Consider the following 18422-nt stretch of genomic DNA (forward strand, 5'->3'; position numbering starts at 1 on the left):
GTAATTTGGCCTTCACATGAGTCTTTCTGTACAGATGTTAATTTTACATTATTAATAGGAAAAAAATCCATACAATTAGTTTCAGTTAGTGGAGATGGAGGAGCCTGAAACGAAAACATATTCTTAAAGTACTTTACTTCCTCTTTCAAAATATCATTTGGTGAATCATGCGTGACTCCATCATTTGTAACAAGTTTTAATACATTTTTTTTGGTAGCATTTCTATATTGAAGATTGAAAAAGAATTTGGTGCATTTTTCCCCATATTCCATCCAGTTCGCTTTATTTTTATAATATATTACACTGGATCTTTCTTGAATAAGTTCCTCCATTTCTTTTTGTTTTTCCTCTAACTTATTCTGTGCCTCTATGGTACCGTTTTTATTGCTATCTAACTGTACTGTTAGTCCTTCAATTTCCTTTGTTAATATGGACTCTTTTGATCTAAATTCCCTTTGTTTTATAGATGAGTACTGAATTGCATGGCCTCTAAAGGCACACTTAAAAGTGTCCCATACAATAAGGGGATCTGCTGTACCTATGTTATGTCTGAAAAAGTCAGTTATAAAATCTTCTGTCCTAGTTCTAAACAATTTATCATCTAGTAGACTTTGATTAAATTTCCAATATCCTCGCCCACGTGGAAATTCTGTAAGAGAAATATATATGCCAATTATGTGATGATCCGACCGCATTCTGTCCCCTATCAACACTTTTTTAACTTTTGGTGCCAGAGAGAATGGTATAAGAAAGTAGTCAAGACGACTAGCTTGATTCAGCCTCCGCCATGTATATCTCACTAAATCAGGGTATTTAAGTCTCCATATATCCACTAATTCCAATATATCCATGACATTCATGATTTCCTTAAGTGCCTGAGGGTGATAGTTTGTAGTGTGATTTCCTTTCCGGTCTATAGAGGTATTTAAGACCGTATTAAAATCTCCCACTATAATAATAGAGTCTAGTGTTGCTTGTAGAGTTGATAAATTCTTATATATATTTTCAAAGAAGCTTGGATCATCATTATTCGGACCGTATAGGTTAACAAGCCATATTTGTTTATTGTCCAATAACATATTTAAAATAATCCATCTACCTTGAGGATCTGTTTGGACAATTTGCACATTTGGATCAAAATTATTGTTAATTAAAACCATCACCCCTTTTGAATTTCTTTGCCCATGGGAGAAATATATTTTGCCCCCCCAGTTCTTTTTCCACAAAACTTCATCTAAAACTGTTGAATGGGTTTCCTGTAAACAATAGATATTATAATCCTTCTCTTTTAGCCAGGTAAATACTGATCGTCTTTTCTTATTATCTGCTAAGCCATTACAATTGTAACTGGCTATACTTATTTCACCACTTACCATAATGAGACACACCTTTCATTCTTTTAATCAGAATATATTTTTGTAAACGTACTATTAAAAAGTAACATAATGATTGAGTGTCTATATAGTTGTACCATGATATTTGCATTTCTACTAAGTAAACCTCCAATTGGTCCCTACTATTCCACCCGCTAAAAGGCCTCATCTCGAGATGGCTTGTCATCCCAATGCCCGGCAGACCACCCTCGACCCCCTGTATCCCATAGCCCTGAACCGACTGGGATCCATTCTTTTGAAAAGAGCATACAGTGCCATTTACCGAATTGAAGAAGATCAATTGCCATATGCATTTCCATTGCCCTCACCTCGATTTGTATTATATATATCTGTGGATCATCCTCTATTGTCCCTAACATCTTTTACTTTTTCCTTCGCAACAGTTGTGGGATACACACATACACCCACACACACTCAGCCCTTACCCCCACACAACCATAAGCTCACTTTCTCAACAATTGCACCATCCCAGAGCCAAACTCAAGATGGGTCATGATTTACAAATGCACTTGCAGTTGCAGCTGCATGAGAAGGCCTGCAAGACCGCACAAAAAATTAGCAAAAATTGAGAGATTTATTTACCATTGTCATATCCTAGATAATGGAGGTCAAATGTACACCTTATTCCTGAAACACCCACAATACGGCCACCCGTCATGACCATGTCCCCACGCATCTCCATGCAGTCCGACTTTGATTTTGTGCCGCCAGGGCCACAATAATATACCCCCTCTCTGAATGTCCGAGTGTGACCCCCTCCCCATGGGTTACTGCAGCTAGTGTTGCCAGCACTGCCACTGCCTGGGTGGGGGCACCCCACCGGAATCCCCACCGGCTAGGTACAAGGTCGTCAAGGTTCTCATTAGCAGCTTTGAGAATTTCCTTGTATATTATGCTCTCCCTTTATGGGGCTTTGGCTTTGCAGGACCAACCCTGCCAAGCAGGCTCAGAATCTTGAGGGGGCAGTGCTGCTCTTGGTCTCTGACCTCATTTTAGCTGCATACAGACCGCTTACAGCGGGCACATAAAACAGTTAGGGACTTCTCCTTAGTATCTGGGTCATTCAGGTGGGTGTCTAGGGTATAGTGCCATGGACCGTACCATTAAAATAGGATAATAAATAATTAGATATAATTTATAAAAAAATAAATAAAAAAATGTAGTTCTCCATGATAGGACAATAAATAAATAAGACGTATAATTCATTATAAAAGTATATCCATCATCTGAACAACATTGAAAGCCCTCTCATACCCGGCTCACAGCAATACATTGGCTCTGGGATATGCAACCATTTCATTACTCACTCACTCAACTTTCCAAACATAACAAATAAAATAAAAAATAAACACAAACCATACCATCCACACATGTAATAGAGTTGTTAGTCATTACACCTGATTTGGCATATGGCCTAATTGGAATGACCTGATTGGCCCTTAGCTTTGTTGTTGAGTCAAGGTCAGGGCGTAGTAGGAACGGCTCCTTTGGCTTGTTCTCTGCAAATGAGCGACGCGGGGAGCTGCCGAGAGGTTAGCCACAGATATCAACTCTCTCATCTCTGCGTCTTCAAACAGCTTCAAACCGTCACAACAAATATCAAAGCCTCCCTACAGTTCAATTCCCAATGTGGGGGTGCCCGTCACTCTGCCCCCTGCTGGCTCGCACCTGTCATAACACCAGTTGACACAGCTGCACCCTGTACCATAACACCCCCGAGGACTCTGTCTGACCAGTCAAACGATACGGGTTATCAAGACAGACTGCCACACTGTCAGTATGAGTTAGTCCAGACAGATCAGACACAACAGCAACAGATACAGACAGACACCATGAAAAGTCATGTGCTACTTGTTTGTGAAATCAGTTAAGCAGGCAACTTTTAATTAATGTATAATGCATTTCCATTTCATATGTTTGTTCAATTTTTTTTGCCTTGAGCTGAGGACATGTGCTTTACCAATTAAAATATTTTTAGCTACCGTTAGTAAAAAATATTGGGAGACAGCATCAACACAGCATCATGGGTTTGAGATTATACACACACACATGCACATATCATCTGCAATAAATCGATCACACACATCATATACACACACACATACACCTCAGAGTGGGCATGGCTCAACCCAGTGCTGCTTGATGCCTTTTAATTGGAAAAAAAGTGGCAAATAACTGTAAACTAATCCATTTCCCATCCTCCCCATGCTTATCAGTCTCTCCCTGAGTCCTTACTACCGCCCCAAGCGCTCTATCCCCCACCCCCAACGGCCAGACTCAGTGACTGTCACCGCAGAATGCAAATCACTGCCCTGGTTTACACTGCCCATTGAGAGAGAGAGAAATATACAGTGAAAGGGAGAGCGAGAGATGAATCAAAGCAGAAACAACACAGAGCAATGGAACGATAAGGGAAGAAGGGGAAGAGAAAGACCGGATGAGCAAAAAAAAAAATCATCATTAGGGAGAGGAAGTGAGAATTAATACATGACTAATGAAGACAAATGGTGTGATAGTGAAAAATAGGTCTAATAAGCCTGTTTTATTTGTGTGTATATATACAGTACCAGTCAAAAGTTTGGACACACCTACTCATTCAAGGGTTTTTCTATATTTTTTACTATTGTCTACATTGTAGAATAATAGTGAAGACATCAAAACTATTAAATAACACATATGGCATCATGTATTAACCAAAAAAGTGTGAAACAAATCTAAATATATTTTAGATTTGAGATTCTTCAAAGTAGCCACCCTTTGCCTTGATGACAGCTTTGCACACTCTTGGAAATCTTTCAACCAGCTTCACCTGGAATGCTTTTCCAACAGTCTTGAAGGAGTTCCAGCATATGCTGAGCATTTGTTGGCTGCTTTTCCTTCACTCTGCGGTCCAACTCATCCCAAACCATCTCAATTGGGTTGAGGTTGGGTAATTGTGGAGGCCGGGTCATCTGATGTAGCACTCCATTACTCTCCTTCTTGGTCAAATAGCCCTTACACAACCTGGAGGTGTGTTGGGTCATTGTCCTGTTGAAAAACAAATGATAGTCCCACTAAGTGCAAACCAGATGGGATGGCGTATCGCTGCAGAAGGCTGTGGTAGCCATGCTGGTTAAGTGTACCTTGAATTCTAAATAAATCACAGACAGTGTCACCAGCAAAGCACTATCACACCTCCTCCTCCATGCTTTACGGTGGGAACCACACATGTGAAGATCATCCTTTCACCTACTCTGCGTCACAAAGACATGGCGGTTGGAAACAAAAATCTAAAATTTGGACTCATAAGACCAAAGGACAGATTTCCACTGGTCTAATGTACATTGCTCGTGTTTCTTGGCCCAAGCAAGTCTCTTCTTCTTATTGGTGGGTCTTCCTTTCCTGTGGCGGTCCTCATGAGAGCCAGTTTCATCATAGCGCTTGATTGTTTTTGAGACTGCACTTGAAGAAACTTTCAAAGTTCTTGAAATGGTCAAAATTGACTGACCTTCATGTCTTCAAGTAATGATGGACTGTTGTTTTTCTTTGCTTATTTGAGCTGTTCTTGCCATAATATTGACTTGGTATTTTACCAAAGAGGGCTATATTCTGTATACCACCCCTACCTTGTCACAACACAACTGATTGGCTCAAACACATTAAGAAGGAAAGAAATTCCTTGAATTAACTTTTAACAAAGACACACGTGTTAATTGAAATGCATTCCAGGTGACTACCACATGAAGCTGGTTGAGAGAATGCCAAGAGTGTGCAACGCTGTCATCAAGGCAAAGGGTGGCTACTTTGAAGAATCTCAAATCTAAAATATATTTTTATTTGTTTAACACTTTTTTGGTTACTACATGATTCCATATGTGTTATTTAATAGTTTTTATGTCTTCACTATTATTCTACAATGTAGAAAATAGTCAAAATGAAGAAAAACATTTGAATGAGTAGGTGTGTCCAAACTTTTGACTGGTACTGAAAATAAATACTCAATTGGATATTTGAAAATAACGATAAGCAATATGGCTTCCTTTTCTAGTTTGGCAGGTTCTTAGTACTGACCCTCTCTGTTGAGTTGACTTCATGTTGTTTGTAGCAATGCTGGAGAAAATATAGTTGGAAATGTAACATGGGGGTTGATTAGGCATTGAAGGCCAGGAAAATTGTAGAGAGAAAGGAAAAGAGAGAGAGAAGGGCCACCAGCATAGTTCCTCTCAGCGCTCTGGAGCAGAACTCTGAAAAGAGTGAAATTAAAAGCACATGATGAAAGACTTCTCTGGCCATCAAAGGAAGAAAAAAAGCCACTTGTGACAACATGACTGGTGATTTATTGATTTCTCCGCTCGCATTCGTCTTTCGGGGGCACTGCAAAAGAGCAAAGCAATCTCTGAGATTGTGTGTTATTGGTTGTTCTGGTATTCCCCTGGTGAATAGACACACACACACACACACATCAACAGGGCTCTCAGTGGGGTGGGGAGAGTTTTTAATCCTCAAACACACAGTCGTAAATCAAGCCTTGCTACTAGATGCCCTGGCTAGTCGCTCATTGAGCACCTCCAGCCAACGGCACATTCATTGCAATTTACAGGGCCAGTCATGCGATACAGGGAGGGCATCAGTGGAGCGTACCTTTAGTTTGTAATTCCTAATTACTTTCACTCGCAACATGGCTGCTGAATTGCTAATGGTCAGAGGGTGTGACCCTGCTGAGAGCTTTGCTTTGATTGGTTGAGGGGAGGCTGGGAGTCCCTCTGTTTGGATAAAGGGAGGCTGGGAGTCACTCTCATAGGCTAATACTAATAGTGAGGGTGAGGTGGAGGTTAGAAAGCCTACTTGGTGCCAGTCAATTGTATGGAACATACAGTTGAAGTCGGAAGTTTACATACACCTGATCCAAATACATTTAAACTCAGTTTTTCAAAATTCCTGACATTTAATCATAGTAAACATTCTCTGTCTTTGGTCAGTTAGGATCACCACTTTATTTTAAGAATGTGAAATGTCAGAATAATAGCAGAGACAATGTTTTATTTCAGCTTTTATTTTTTTTATCACATTCCCAGTAGGTCAGAAGTTTACGTACACTTAATTCGTATTTGGTAGCGTTGCCTTAAATTGTTTAACTTGGGTAAAACGTTTTAGGTAGCCTTCCACAAGCTTCCCACAAAAAGTTGGGTGAATTTTAGGCCATTCCTCCTGACAGAGCTGGTGTAAGTGAGTCAGGTTTGTAGGCCTCCTTGCTCGCACACGCTTTTTCAGTTCTGCTCACAAATTTGCTATAGGATTGAGGTCAGGGCTTTGTGATGGCCACTCCAATACCTTGACTTTCTTGTCCTTAAGCCATTTTGCAACAACTTTGCAAGTATGCTTGGGGTCATTGTCCGCTTGGAAGACCCATTTGCGACCAAGCTTTAACTTCCTGACTGATGTCCTGAGATGTTGCTTCAATATATTCACATAATATTCCTCCCTCATGATGCCATCTATTTTGTGAAGTGCACCAGTCCCTCCTGCAGCAAAGCACCCCCACAACATGATGCTGTCACCCCCGTGCTTCACGGTTGGGATGGTGTTCTTCAGCTTGCAAGCCTCCCCCTTTTTCCTCCAAACATAACGATGGTCATTATGGCCAAACAGTTCTATTTTTGTTTCATCAGCCCAGAGGACATTTCTCCAAATGTCCCCATGTACAGTTGCAAACTGTAGTCTGGCTTTTTTATGGCGGTTTTGGAGCAGTGGCTTCTTCCTTGCTGAGCGGCCTTTCAGGTTATGTCGATATAGGACTCGTTTTACTGTGGATATAGATACTTTTGTACTCGTTTCCTCCAGCATCTTCACAAGGTCCTTTGCTGTTGTTCTGAGATTGATTTGCACTTTTCGCACCAAAGTACGTTCATCTCTAGGAGACAGAACGCGTCTCCTTCCTGAGCGGTATGATGGCTGCGTGGTCCCATGGTGTTTATACTTGCGTACTATTGTTTGTACAGATGAACGTGATACCTTCAGGCATTTGGAAATTGCTCCCAAGGATGAACCAGACTTGTGGAGGTCTACAATTTTTTTTCTGAGGTCTTGATTTTCCCATGATGTCATGCAAAGAGACACTTAGTTTGAAGGTAGGCCTTGAAATACATCCACAGGTACACCTCCAATTGACTCAAATTATGTCAATTAGCCTATCAAAAGCTTCAGAAGCCATGACATAATTTTCTGGAATTTTTCAAGCTGTTTAAAGGCACAGTCAACTTAGTGTATGTAAACTTCTGACCCCCTGGAATTGTGATACAGTGAATTATAAGTGAAATATTCTGTCTGTTAACAATTGTTGGAAAAATGACTTTGTTAACAAGAAATTTGTGGAGTGGTTGAAAAACATGACTCCAACCTAAGTGTATGTAAACTTCCGACTTCAACTGTATAGTGTTGTACATTGGGTCATAAACAATGTTGTTCCAATGTTGCTCCAAACCTATGTTGCGTTGTTTGCAAGCATTATTTTGAATTGACCTATCAGCAGCCTCACTCCCATTCTTCATTCTGATTGGTAGATTTGAGATTTCGACCAATGGCAGTCTCACTCCCTGTTAATCTCTGTTGTTCTAGGTGGAGTGGTTAAAGAATGAGGAGCCAGTGGGCTCGGACGGGAACATCGACACGCGAGCGGACCACAACCTGATCATCCAGGAGGCACGTCTGTCCGACTCTGGGAACTACACATGTCTGGCTAGCAACATTGTGGCCAAGAGACGCAGCCTCACTGCCACTGTGGTCATCTTTGGTAAGACGATGGGTTGGAATCTGGGTTGGTTTCATTAGGTCACATTGTAAAACATTTCAAAACATTGTGCAACGGTAAACAAAGATAAGCATTTGTTATTGGACTTCAGGTAGTCCGTCCCTGTTTCATTCCATTTTTCTCCATTTCGTGCCTAATGAATACTACCCTTCTCTATGGAGCAGACCATATGGAGCTTATCTTATAATTAGGTCCATTGCGCAAAGGCTAGCTCAATCAAGCACAACTTGATTTTGGGGGGTGTTGTTATTTCACTAAGTCAAACACCTTACAACAATCAAACCATACAGAGTTGTCCTATTTTGACACACAATTCATGGAAATTATGTGGAAATGTTACAAACAACATTCCTTGTATTCTTTCTCGAAATGTACACTCAGCGGTTGTATTTTTCTGTCATTGGTCATAGGCTGTCACATCTTTATAGCAATGTTTTCTTCTTTATTTTATTGTACATGCATAGTTCCACATGCATTATCACATTGTTAGCACTTAATCTCCTTTCTCTTGAAATGTGTATCTGAAGAGGATGTTTTCTGCCTCCTGTCAATGCATTTACTCAGTCTCTCATAAGCAGCATTAGGTGTTAAGAGCAGTCAGAAACATCATATCTGACATGTCTTGTCTGACATGTTCCATGCTGTGACAGGCAAGTAATGAGCAACTTCCTAGTTGTGTTTAAACACAGCGAGACTTTTAAAGACACAGGAAGGCTTTGACATGAGCTGTCAAAACTCCTCAGCTGCGTGCCCACCAGCTGGCTGCTAGCTGGTTGTTACCGCTGGCTGTTTGCGCTAGGCTAGGATTCCCTGTTGCTTGTGCTTTCGCAGCCCTGTAGGCCTCTTCTCTTTATTCATCCCATCTCTCAAAACCCGCTTTGCTAGTTTAAAACCACCCCCTCTGTGTCAACGAGACCAAATCACCACACTGACTGACAACCATTAAGACAACTGGAAATCCAGCTACTGTTTTTCGCTATACACAGAACCTGCCCATCAGTCGTCTGTGTAGCTACCTGACTACCTGTCATGCTAATGAGGTGACTGGCAAGCCCTGTTGGGAGAAATAGCCTACAGACAGACAGATGTAGTGGAGTAATGTGTTTTCTCACACTGACATTTGTTTCCTGTCTGATGATGAATGATGATGACTGAACTCATCAGTCAATCACTCAGCTGCTATTGAGGCCAGCACATCTGAGAGAGAGACAGAGAAAGAGAGAGAGACAGAGAAAGAGAAAGAGAAAGAGAAAGAGAAAGAAAGAAAGAAAGAAAGAAAGAAAGAAAGAAAGAAAGAAAGAAAGAAAGAAAGAAAGAAAGAAGGAAAGACAGACAGACAGACAGACAGACAGACAGACAGACAGACAGACAGACAGACAGACAGACAGACAGACAGACAGACAGACAGACAGACAGACAGACAGACAGACAGACAGACAGACAGACAGACAGACAGACAGACAGACAGACAGACAGACAGACAGACAGACAGACAGACAGACAGACAGACAGACAGAGTGGAGTGTTCACCTCTCTGACATGCCTTTGGTTTCTTGGCCTATTATGTTTAGCCCAGATGGAGTTCCTGTGTTTTAGGCAGTCAGCCTGTCTCTGTTAGACAGAACATGTGCTATAAGAGAGAGTGTGTGTTTGTGTGCGTGCGTGCATGTGTGTCTGTGTGTGTATGTGTGCGTTTTAGGGGAGAAAGTAAGCCAGTGTTCATACTTCTGGAAGTGTATTTCTCTTCCCTCCACATACTTACAGTAGCTGTCATGTTATATTCCTTTATCCTTCTTTCCCTTTCTTTTCCTCACCCTCTTTTTGTCTCTTACCAACTATCCTTCTCCCTCTCTCCCATCTCCCTCTCCTATCTCCATCGATCCTACTCCATCTCTCCCTCTACTTCCTCCCTCTTTCTCTTACTTTCTCTGTCCCTCAAGTGAACGGAGGGTGGTCGTTGTGGACAGACTGGTCGGCTTGTAACGTGCCCTGTGGGCGGGGGGTCCAGAAACGCTCCCGCACTTGCACCAACCCTGCCCCTCTCAATGGGGGCGCCTTCTGCGAGGGCATGTCTGTCCAGAAGAGTACCTGTAATTCCCTCTGCCCAGGTCTGTTTGTCTATTTGGCTATCTAGCAGGCTTCTTGTCTGTCTGACTATCTGTCTGTCTGTCTTCATGATTTTCATTCTATCCAACTGTCTGACTGTCTGGGAGGGGGGATTGTTTTGTTGTGGGGATGCATTATTTGCCTGAGCATCTGTATTTATGACAGTGCTGCTCTCCATGGCAGAGGAAGGCTCCGCCTCTGCTGTTAGGGTAATTTCCCTCCAAACCGGTTTCATAAACCCGTCGTCTGACCCCATTTTACTGACTGACAGTGGCTTGGTGTCTGAAATGTAATGCAGGGCCCTTCCGAGACAGAGACGGAGAGATAGAGAGAAGAGGTTAGAGGGCGGGGATGAAAGAGAGGGAGAGAGAGAAGAGACACAGAGAGAGCAAGAGGAAGAGAGGGGAGATTGGAAGAGTGCGAACATAGAAAAATAATAAGGATAAGGCATAACTGAGGCAAGGAAATAGAGAGAGAAAGAGAAAAGCAACTGAAGTGCAGGAGAGTTAACAACAGAATGATTGAGAATAGCCCTTACAATGAGTGAGAAAGCCAGAGAAAGACAGAAAGAGCAAGAGAAAGAGAGAGAGGGATCAGTGGCAGTTATCAGAGCGGCTGTGTAATCTGCGCAGTCCAAGTGTTCCTCTACACTTGGCCCAATTTATGCTTTCAAATCGCCACACCAATCACCAGGAAAATGCTGGTCATGTTGGGGGAAAGTTATCTGGCAAGGGCAGCACTCTCCCGCAAAACACTATCTCCATTTGGCTCAACCACTCTTCTCTCTCCTTCTCCCTCTCTTTCTGTCTCTCTCTCTTTCTGTCTCTCTCTCTCTTTCTCTCCCCCTATTTCTCTCACTCACTCTCTCTCTCCTCCACAAGACATTCTCTCTCTCTCTCTTTCTCTCTCTCTCTGTGTGAGTCTCAGCCTGTGCACAAACACAGCATTTGCATTTAGATTAGCAAGGCAGAGGGAAACCTTGAAAGCCTACAGAGTTGTTAAGGTAGTAGAGGAGACTTGATGGAACAAGCAAACTGTCTTTCCTGGCTTGAGTCAGCACCAGGATAGAACATAACATGGTATTGTTCTAATGTGGCCCCTGGAGAGAAAGAAGAGGGGGTTTTGTGTGGTGGGCTATAGGGCTAGTCCATTGTAAGTGCTCTATCAGTAAGGTCCATGTGTAGAGTAATTCTGGAGTAATGGTGGGGCAGTTATGTTCCACCTAGCTGTTTGCTGACTCTGGGAATCTATGATATGATTGTGTGTGAGTGTATGCGTCGAGCGTGCTTCATGCGTGCGCCTGCATCCTCCGTTGTGTGCTTGTGTGGTTACTGTACATGCTGTGCATATGCCTGTGTGTTTTCTAAGCCTTGCAACACTTCCTTCCTCCCTCTCAGTGGATGGTGGATGGGCAGAGTGGACAGAGTGGACGGTGTGCAGTGGTGAGTGTGAGAGGCAGCGCAGCAGAGAGTGTACGGCCCCAGAGCCCAAACGTGGAGGCAGGCTATGTGACGGGGCCGCTCTGGGAACATTCAACTGCACCGGGGGTCTCTGCACTCACAGTGAGTATTGTCAGGGGGTCTCTGCACTCACAGTTAGTATTGTCAGGGGGTCTCTGCACTCACAGTTAGTATTGTCAGGAGGTCTCTGCACTCACAGTGAGTATTGTCAGGGGGTCTCTGCACACACAGTTAGTATTGTCAGGGGGTCTCTGCACTCACAGTGAGTATTATCAGGGGGTCTCTGCACTCACAGTTAGTATTGTCAGGGGGTCTCTGCACTCACAGTGAGTATTATCAGGGGGTCTCTGCACTCACAGTTAGTATTGTCAGGGGGTCTCTGCACTCACAGTGAGTATTATCAGGGGGTCTCTGCACTCACAGTTAGTATTGTCAGGGGGTCTCTGCACTCACAGTGAGTATTGTCAGGGGGTCTCTGCACTCACAGTTAGTATTGTCAGGGGGTCTCTGCACTCAGAGTTAGTATTGTCAGGGCGTCTCTGCACTCACAGTTAGTATTGTCAGGGGGTCTCTGCACTCACAGTTAGTATTGTCAGGGGGTCTCTGCACTCACAGTTAGTATTGTCAGGGGGTCTCTGCACTCAGAGTTAGTATTGTCAGGGGGTCTCTGCACTCACAGTTAGTATTGTCAGGGGGTCTCTGCACTCAGAGTTAGTATTGTCAGGGGGTCTCTGCACTCACAGTTAGTATTGTCAGGGGGTCTCTGCACTCACAGTGAGTATTGTCAGGGGGTCTCTGCACTCACAGTGATTATTGTCAGGGGGTCTCTGCACTCACAGTTAGTATTGTCAGGGGGTCTCTGCACTCACAGTGAGTATTGTCAGGGGGTCTCTGCACTCACAGTTAGTATTGTCAGGGGGTCTCTGCACACACAGTGAGTATTGTCAGGGGGTCTCTGCACTCACAGTTAGTATTGTCACATACAGATTCATCTGGTGCTAAAACTCTGGTGGTGGAGATCATTATCATTCAAATCTTCATTAGAATCTTCATTATCATCATTGTGATCTTCAGAATGTTCATCATTGGGATCATCATCATCAGTACTTTCATCGATTCCCTCTTTACTCCCCTTTGTGATTATATCATCATCATTATCATCATCAATACCACACTTATTTTGTTGAGAGTTTAAAACTTCACCAAATACAAAGTAGTCTTCTGTTGGCTGGCATGTTTCCAGTTGCAACACCAGCAATATTGTGGACAAATCCATCCTAAGTTCCTTCGTGCTGCAATAAGCAGTGAATGACATAGTGTATATGCCACTTGCTTTGACAGCATGGCATGGAAGTCCATACAGTACTTATTTAGTCATTCTTCTGATGCCCATGTCATTTCATCTCTCCGCAGGAAGACAATCAGCCTTATCATGTTCCTCACATCAATCTCCACACACACACTCATACAAATACACTCATAAACACACACATGGTCCATACAATCCCTGGGTGACAGAAATTCCTATCACTGAACCAATCTCACTACCATGAGACACACACATCATGATCATGACCACACACACACATTTGGGCATGTACACTCATGTTCACATACACACACACACACACCATATACTCTCTGGGTGATAAAGAGTCCTATCACTGGGCTAATCTTACTACCGCGACACACAGACACACACACATGTACATGTTGTACAGTACCTGCACACACATACATGTCCTCATTGGAAAACAACTACAGGTTAAATCCTGTAGTATTCCATTCAAGTAGAAGTGAACTGACATGGTGTCTCTGTGTCTTTGCAGATCTGCTACATGACGCCAAGCCACAGGGTGAGTTCTCCCCAATCACCATCTTACTTTAGAACACACCATGTACACACTGAAACCACCATGGCTTCTCCTCTACTATAACAACCATTATAGGTTGTCACGCCAGCACTCACAGATACAACCCTCCAACCCAAAACTCCAACATCATGATCCAGAACCATTATTGCCACTAGCATTGTCAAATTCACCAATATTTAACATTATCCGACCACCAACATCATTATCCTATCATTATTAACCACAAACACTATTTATGTCATTTTCTCAATTGAAATGGCCGGTCTCTTCCAGAAATGTACTCTTCATGAGGAACCGTATTCTCACGATGAACATCATCAAAATCATGTCTTAAAGAGACAGTTTGAGATTTTGGCAATTTAGCCCTTTTTTCCACTTACCGAGTCAGAGGAACTCATGGATACCATTTGTAGGTTTCTGCTAGCTATTCCCATAGACTACCAGTCATGCCAATTACTTCAGGGACGCCACAACTGTCGCATTCAGATTGTTTTAGTCTTTTTCGTCGTCGTGGGAAGGAGGGGAAATAGACGCAGCCAGTCAATCTGTCTGCCAAAACTTAGCGAGACCCCAATTAACCTGCCACTGTTAGCTGCTAATGCCTCTTTTGCATATTTTGGCGAATGCTCCTTTTCTTGGAGCTTCAGGCTACTTAGCGATTTTCTCAGTCCCATTCCTGTGCAGATCTCATTATCTTTGGAGAACAAGCTAAGCCAGCAGTCCTTTTCTTCACACACACACACACACACCTACACACACACACACTCTCTCTCTTTGTTATTTGTTGTGGCATAGTGGTGAGACCAAATAGAACGTAATCATTGTAGATGAGCTAATTTAATGAATTGGTCTTGTCACACTATCCCAATAGAACGCAGAGGGCCACCTGAGCGATGCCAGAGCCAAACAGCCCTTTGAGATGACAGCCAGTGGCTGGGCTTGATTACAATCCTAGTTAGATGTGGTGTGTGTGTGTGCTGAGTGCATGTGTGCCTCTTTTGTGTGTGTGTGTGTGTGTGTGTGTGTGTGTGTGTGTGTGTGTGTGTGTGTGTGTGTGTGTGTGTGTGTGTGTGTGTGTGTGTGTGTGTGTCTGACACACCAGTCAGGTGCTGGAGTGATTAGAACGGCAGTCCTAGCAAGCTTCCTCATTAGTGCGTTAACAGAATGCAATGGGAGGAAGTGTCGCACCACAGCGGCGTGAGGAGACAGGAAATGGAAAACAATGAAGTCACAGAAGGAAGCAGGTTGAAACCTGGACTGCCTCTCCCCTAAAAATAAATCCTGCTAATAACGTTATAGGAGAAGCTTAGAAGTTTTCAGGAGAAGCACAATTTCTTCCCCCCCCCCCCCCCCCAAAAATATTATTCCTTGAGAGAAGTTACTGTGAAAGTTTGGGATAAACTTGACTTTACTGTGCCTTTCCCGAAGCGTTTTAATTACATTTATTTTAAAAAGATGTGCAAACTTTGTACAGCCGTGAAAGTTGTGTAAGTCTGGCCAGTATAGCAATAAATGTAGATATCATGAGGCATGTAGCACCATTATAACATGTCAATAACTACTGAATTCAATATCAATATACAGTAGCTTGAGTTGATACCTTGTCTCTTTTTCTGATGGTTATGCTTTGATGAAACTATCTCTCACTTACTCCCACTTATCTCTCTCTCTCCCCCGCTCTCTCGTTCTCTCCCCCAGGTCTGGAGGGAAGCAGTGACGTGGCGCTGTATTCGGGCCTGGCGGCGGGGGTGGTGACAGTGGTGGTGTTGATTGTGGCGGTGACCCTCTACCGGAGGAACCAGAGCGAGTACGGCGTGGACGTCATCGACTCCTCCGCCCTCACCGGGGGGTTCCAGTCCTTCAGCTTCAAGACTACTCGCCAAGGTGAGCTCAGAGAACGCACAGACTGAAAGACAGACACAAACACACACACACACACACACAGCTGAACACATATGTATATGAACTTTCGATAAAATGAGGCAGGAAGGGGCACACACACACGCAAACAGCTGAACACACACACACAAGAACATTTGCCAAGCTGAAGCAGATTGAAACACACACTTACACACATACAAAGCTGAAGACACACACATTACTGTGGTCCAACAGAAGCTCGATTTGTGTGACTGACCGTCCTTGGTGGTTACTTTGCGCTCCATTCAATTGATGTGTGTTTAATTTCTTCATTCTTCATTTAGTTTGACTGTCAGAAGTCCTTGTGTCCAACAGCAAGGTCGTGTTTGGTTTGCTCAGTGACTCGGTAGGGTGGTGGCAGCACTGTGTAAATGATCTCTCTCTCTCTCTCTCCAATCCTGTCTAGAGTGGAGAGGGGAAGAGACCAGACACAGCTTTCATTTCTCATGGTCTCGCTCCCTCTTCCAGACAGAATCTCAAACACACATGCACATTCACACACACCTCCTCCCACCACTGTTCAGCACCCCCACCCCTTCTCTACCTAAAAGAGAGGGATGACAGCACCATCGAAGGAGTGAATGTACCATCTCGACCCTGCTCCTATGGCTCTGACTCATGCACTCAGTAATAGTAATGACCTTCGTTGAAAAGAGCATCTGCAATATTGAGTCACCCACAGAGATATATCTATCTGTTCTATAACTATAGATGTATGATCTTCATTTGGTCACCCTGTTGCCGGAGACCTGTCCTGCAATGCAGGAAATGTAAAACGTGCAGTGTATTTGAGGTTTAAAAAGGCTTCTGAAGTTTGTAATTTCCATTTCCAATTTCAGATGTGATTTTCCCTTATGGAAAATGTATCAACCCCTACAAAAATGTCCATTACTTATAATCCACTTAATAATTCACATTTCCTGTTGCTTCAGGATTAAGATCCTACATCTGTATGGAGTCTCCAAAAATGAACAATCTATCCCCTTGCTCCTGTACCTCCAATGCGGTCAGACACAGTCATAGTAATAATACCCTGTGTTGAACAGAGCATCTGCACTGTTGCGTCACTGGAAAAATGGAGAGAGAAAAAGGGTGCTGTGTCGACCCAAAGATTGAGCCCTATTTCCATGGTTGTGACATGGCTGGTCTCCTTGGCGACAGCCTCTTCAGAGAGGAGTGATAGAATTGATCACACAGCAGGAAGAAGAAAGCTGTGATTTTATTGGGGCCTTTCTCCTCCCAGAGAATTTGGGTAATACACACACAGGGTTATACACAGCCCTCTCGTATTGTAGCCTACACACCAGGAGAGGAGTCTACAGTATATACTGTGCTCTGAAAATTCCTTTGGTCTCTACTGAGTTAGGTAATTCAGCTTTTAGTTTTCTTGCACCTTATTTGTGGAACAATCTTCAACATGTTCTTAAATGTGATGTTGTGGTGCCTCTAGGGTAACTCAGAAAGCAGATTGAGGACCTTATTACTGATGAATGTGTTTGTTTTTTATGACCGTGTTTTTCTTTCCGCTTGCATTTATATTTTGATATGTGTATTTTCTGTCATTTATGTCATTCAGGTCTCATCTGTAAAAGTGACCTTGGTCTCAGTATGACTCCCTGATAAAATAAAGGTTAAATACATTTTAAAAATAGTGCATTACTGTCACGATCGTCTTGCGGTGAGAGAGAGGACCAAGGCGCAGCGTGTGAAAAATACATTCTCTTTTATTAGAGATGAGAGAAACACGAAACGAACACTATTAACAAAAATAAACAAAACAACAAACGACCGTGAAGCTACAAACGTAAGTGCAATACACACGCTACAAACGTTCTACATAGACAATTACCCACAAAACCCAATGCCTGTGGCTGCCTTAAATATGGCTCTCAATCAGAGACAATGAACCACAGCTGCCTCTAATTGAGAACCAATCTAGGTAGCCATAGACATACAAACACCTAGACAAGACACTGACCCATTTAACATACAAACCCCTAGACAATCCAAAAACACATACATTCCCCATGTCACACCCTGACCTAACTAAAATAATAAAGAAAACAAAGAATACTAAGGCCAGGGCGTGACAGTACCCCCCCCCCCCCCCCCCCCCCCCAAAGGTGCGGACTCCGGCCGCAAAACCTAACACAGAAGGGGAGGGTCCGGGGTGGGCCTTCCTATGGCGGCGGCTCGGGTGCGGGACGTGACCCCCACTCCACCATTGTCAATACCAGCTTTGGTGTCTCTGGTAGATCCTGGCTGACTGGCGGCTCTGGAAGATCCTGGCTGGCTGGCGGCTCTGGCAGATCCTGGCTGGCTGGCTGGCGACTCTGGCTGCTCATGGCTGGCTGGCGACTCTGGCTGCTCATGGCTGGCTGGCGACTCTGGCTGCTCATGGCTGGCTGGCGACTCTGGCTGCTCATGGCTGGCTGGCGACTCTGGCTGCTCATGGCTGGCTGGCGACTCTGGCTGCTCATGGCTGGCTGGCGACTCTGGCTGCTCATGGCTGGCTGGCGACTCTGGCTGCTCATGGCTGGCTGGCGGCTCTGGCGGATCCTGGCTGGCTGGCGGCTCTGGCGGATCCTGGCTGGCTGGCGGCTCTGACGGATCCTGGCTGGCTGGCGGCTCTGGCGGCTCCTGACTGACGGACGGCTCAGGCGGCTCCTGACTGACGGACGGCTCAGGCGGCTCCTGACTGACGGACGGCTCAGGCGGCTCCTGACTGACGGACGGCTCAGGCGGCTCCTGACTGACGGACGGCTCAGACGGCGCTGGGCAGACGGATGGCTCAGACGGCGCTGGGCAGACGAGCAGTGCAGGCGGCGTTGGGCAGACGGCCGACTCTGACCTGCTGAGGCGCACAGTAGGCCTGGTGCAT

The 18422-nt window shown here is 44.1% G+C and overlaps 1 protein-coding gene across 1 annotated transcript in view; it reads left to right on the forward strand.

Annotated features, from left to right (window-relative positions):
• Window positions 1–18422, forward strand: part of LOC120025511 (netrin receptor UNC5D-like) — a 109131-nt gene that overhangs the window by 63386 nt on the left and 27323 nt on the right. Inside the window, exons 5-9 of the mRNA XM_038970079.1 lie at window positions 7989–8163; window positions 10122–10289; window positions 11685–11849; window positions 13577–13603; window positions 15320–15505. Of these exons, the coding sequence (XP_038826007.1) occupies window positions 7989–8163; window positions 10122–10289; window positions 11685–11849; window positions 13577–13603; window positions 15320–15505 (721 nt within the window). The remainder of the gene's footprint in view (window positions 1–7988; window positions 8164–10121; window positions 10290–11684; window positions 11850–13576; window positions 13604–15319; window positions 15506–18422) is intronic.

Source organism: Salvelinus namaycush, chromosome 31 (assembly GCF_016432855.1).
Source record: "Salvelinus namaycush isolate Seneca chromosome 31, SaNama_1.0, whole genome shotgun sequence".
Taxonomy (NCBI): domain Eukaryota; kingdom Metazoa; phylum Chordata; class Actinopteri; order Salmoniformes; family Salmonidae; genus Salvelinus; species Salvelinus namaycush.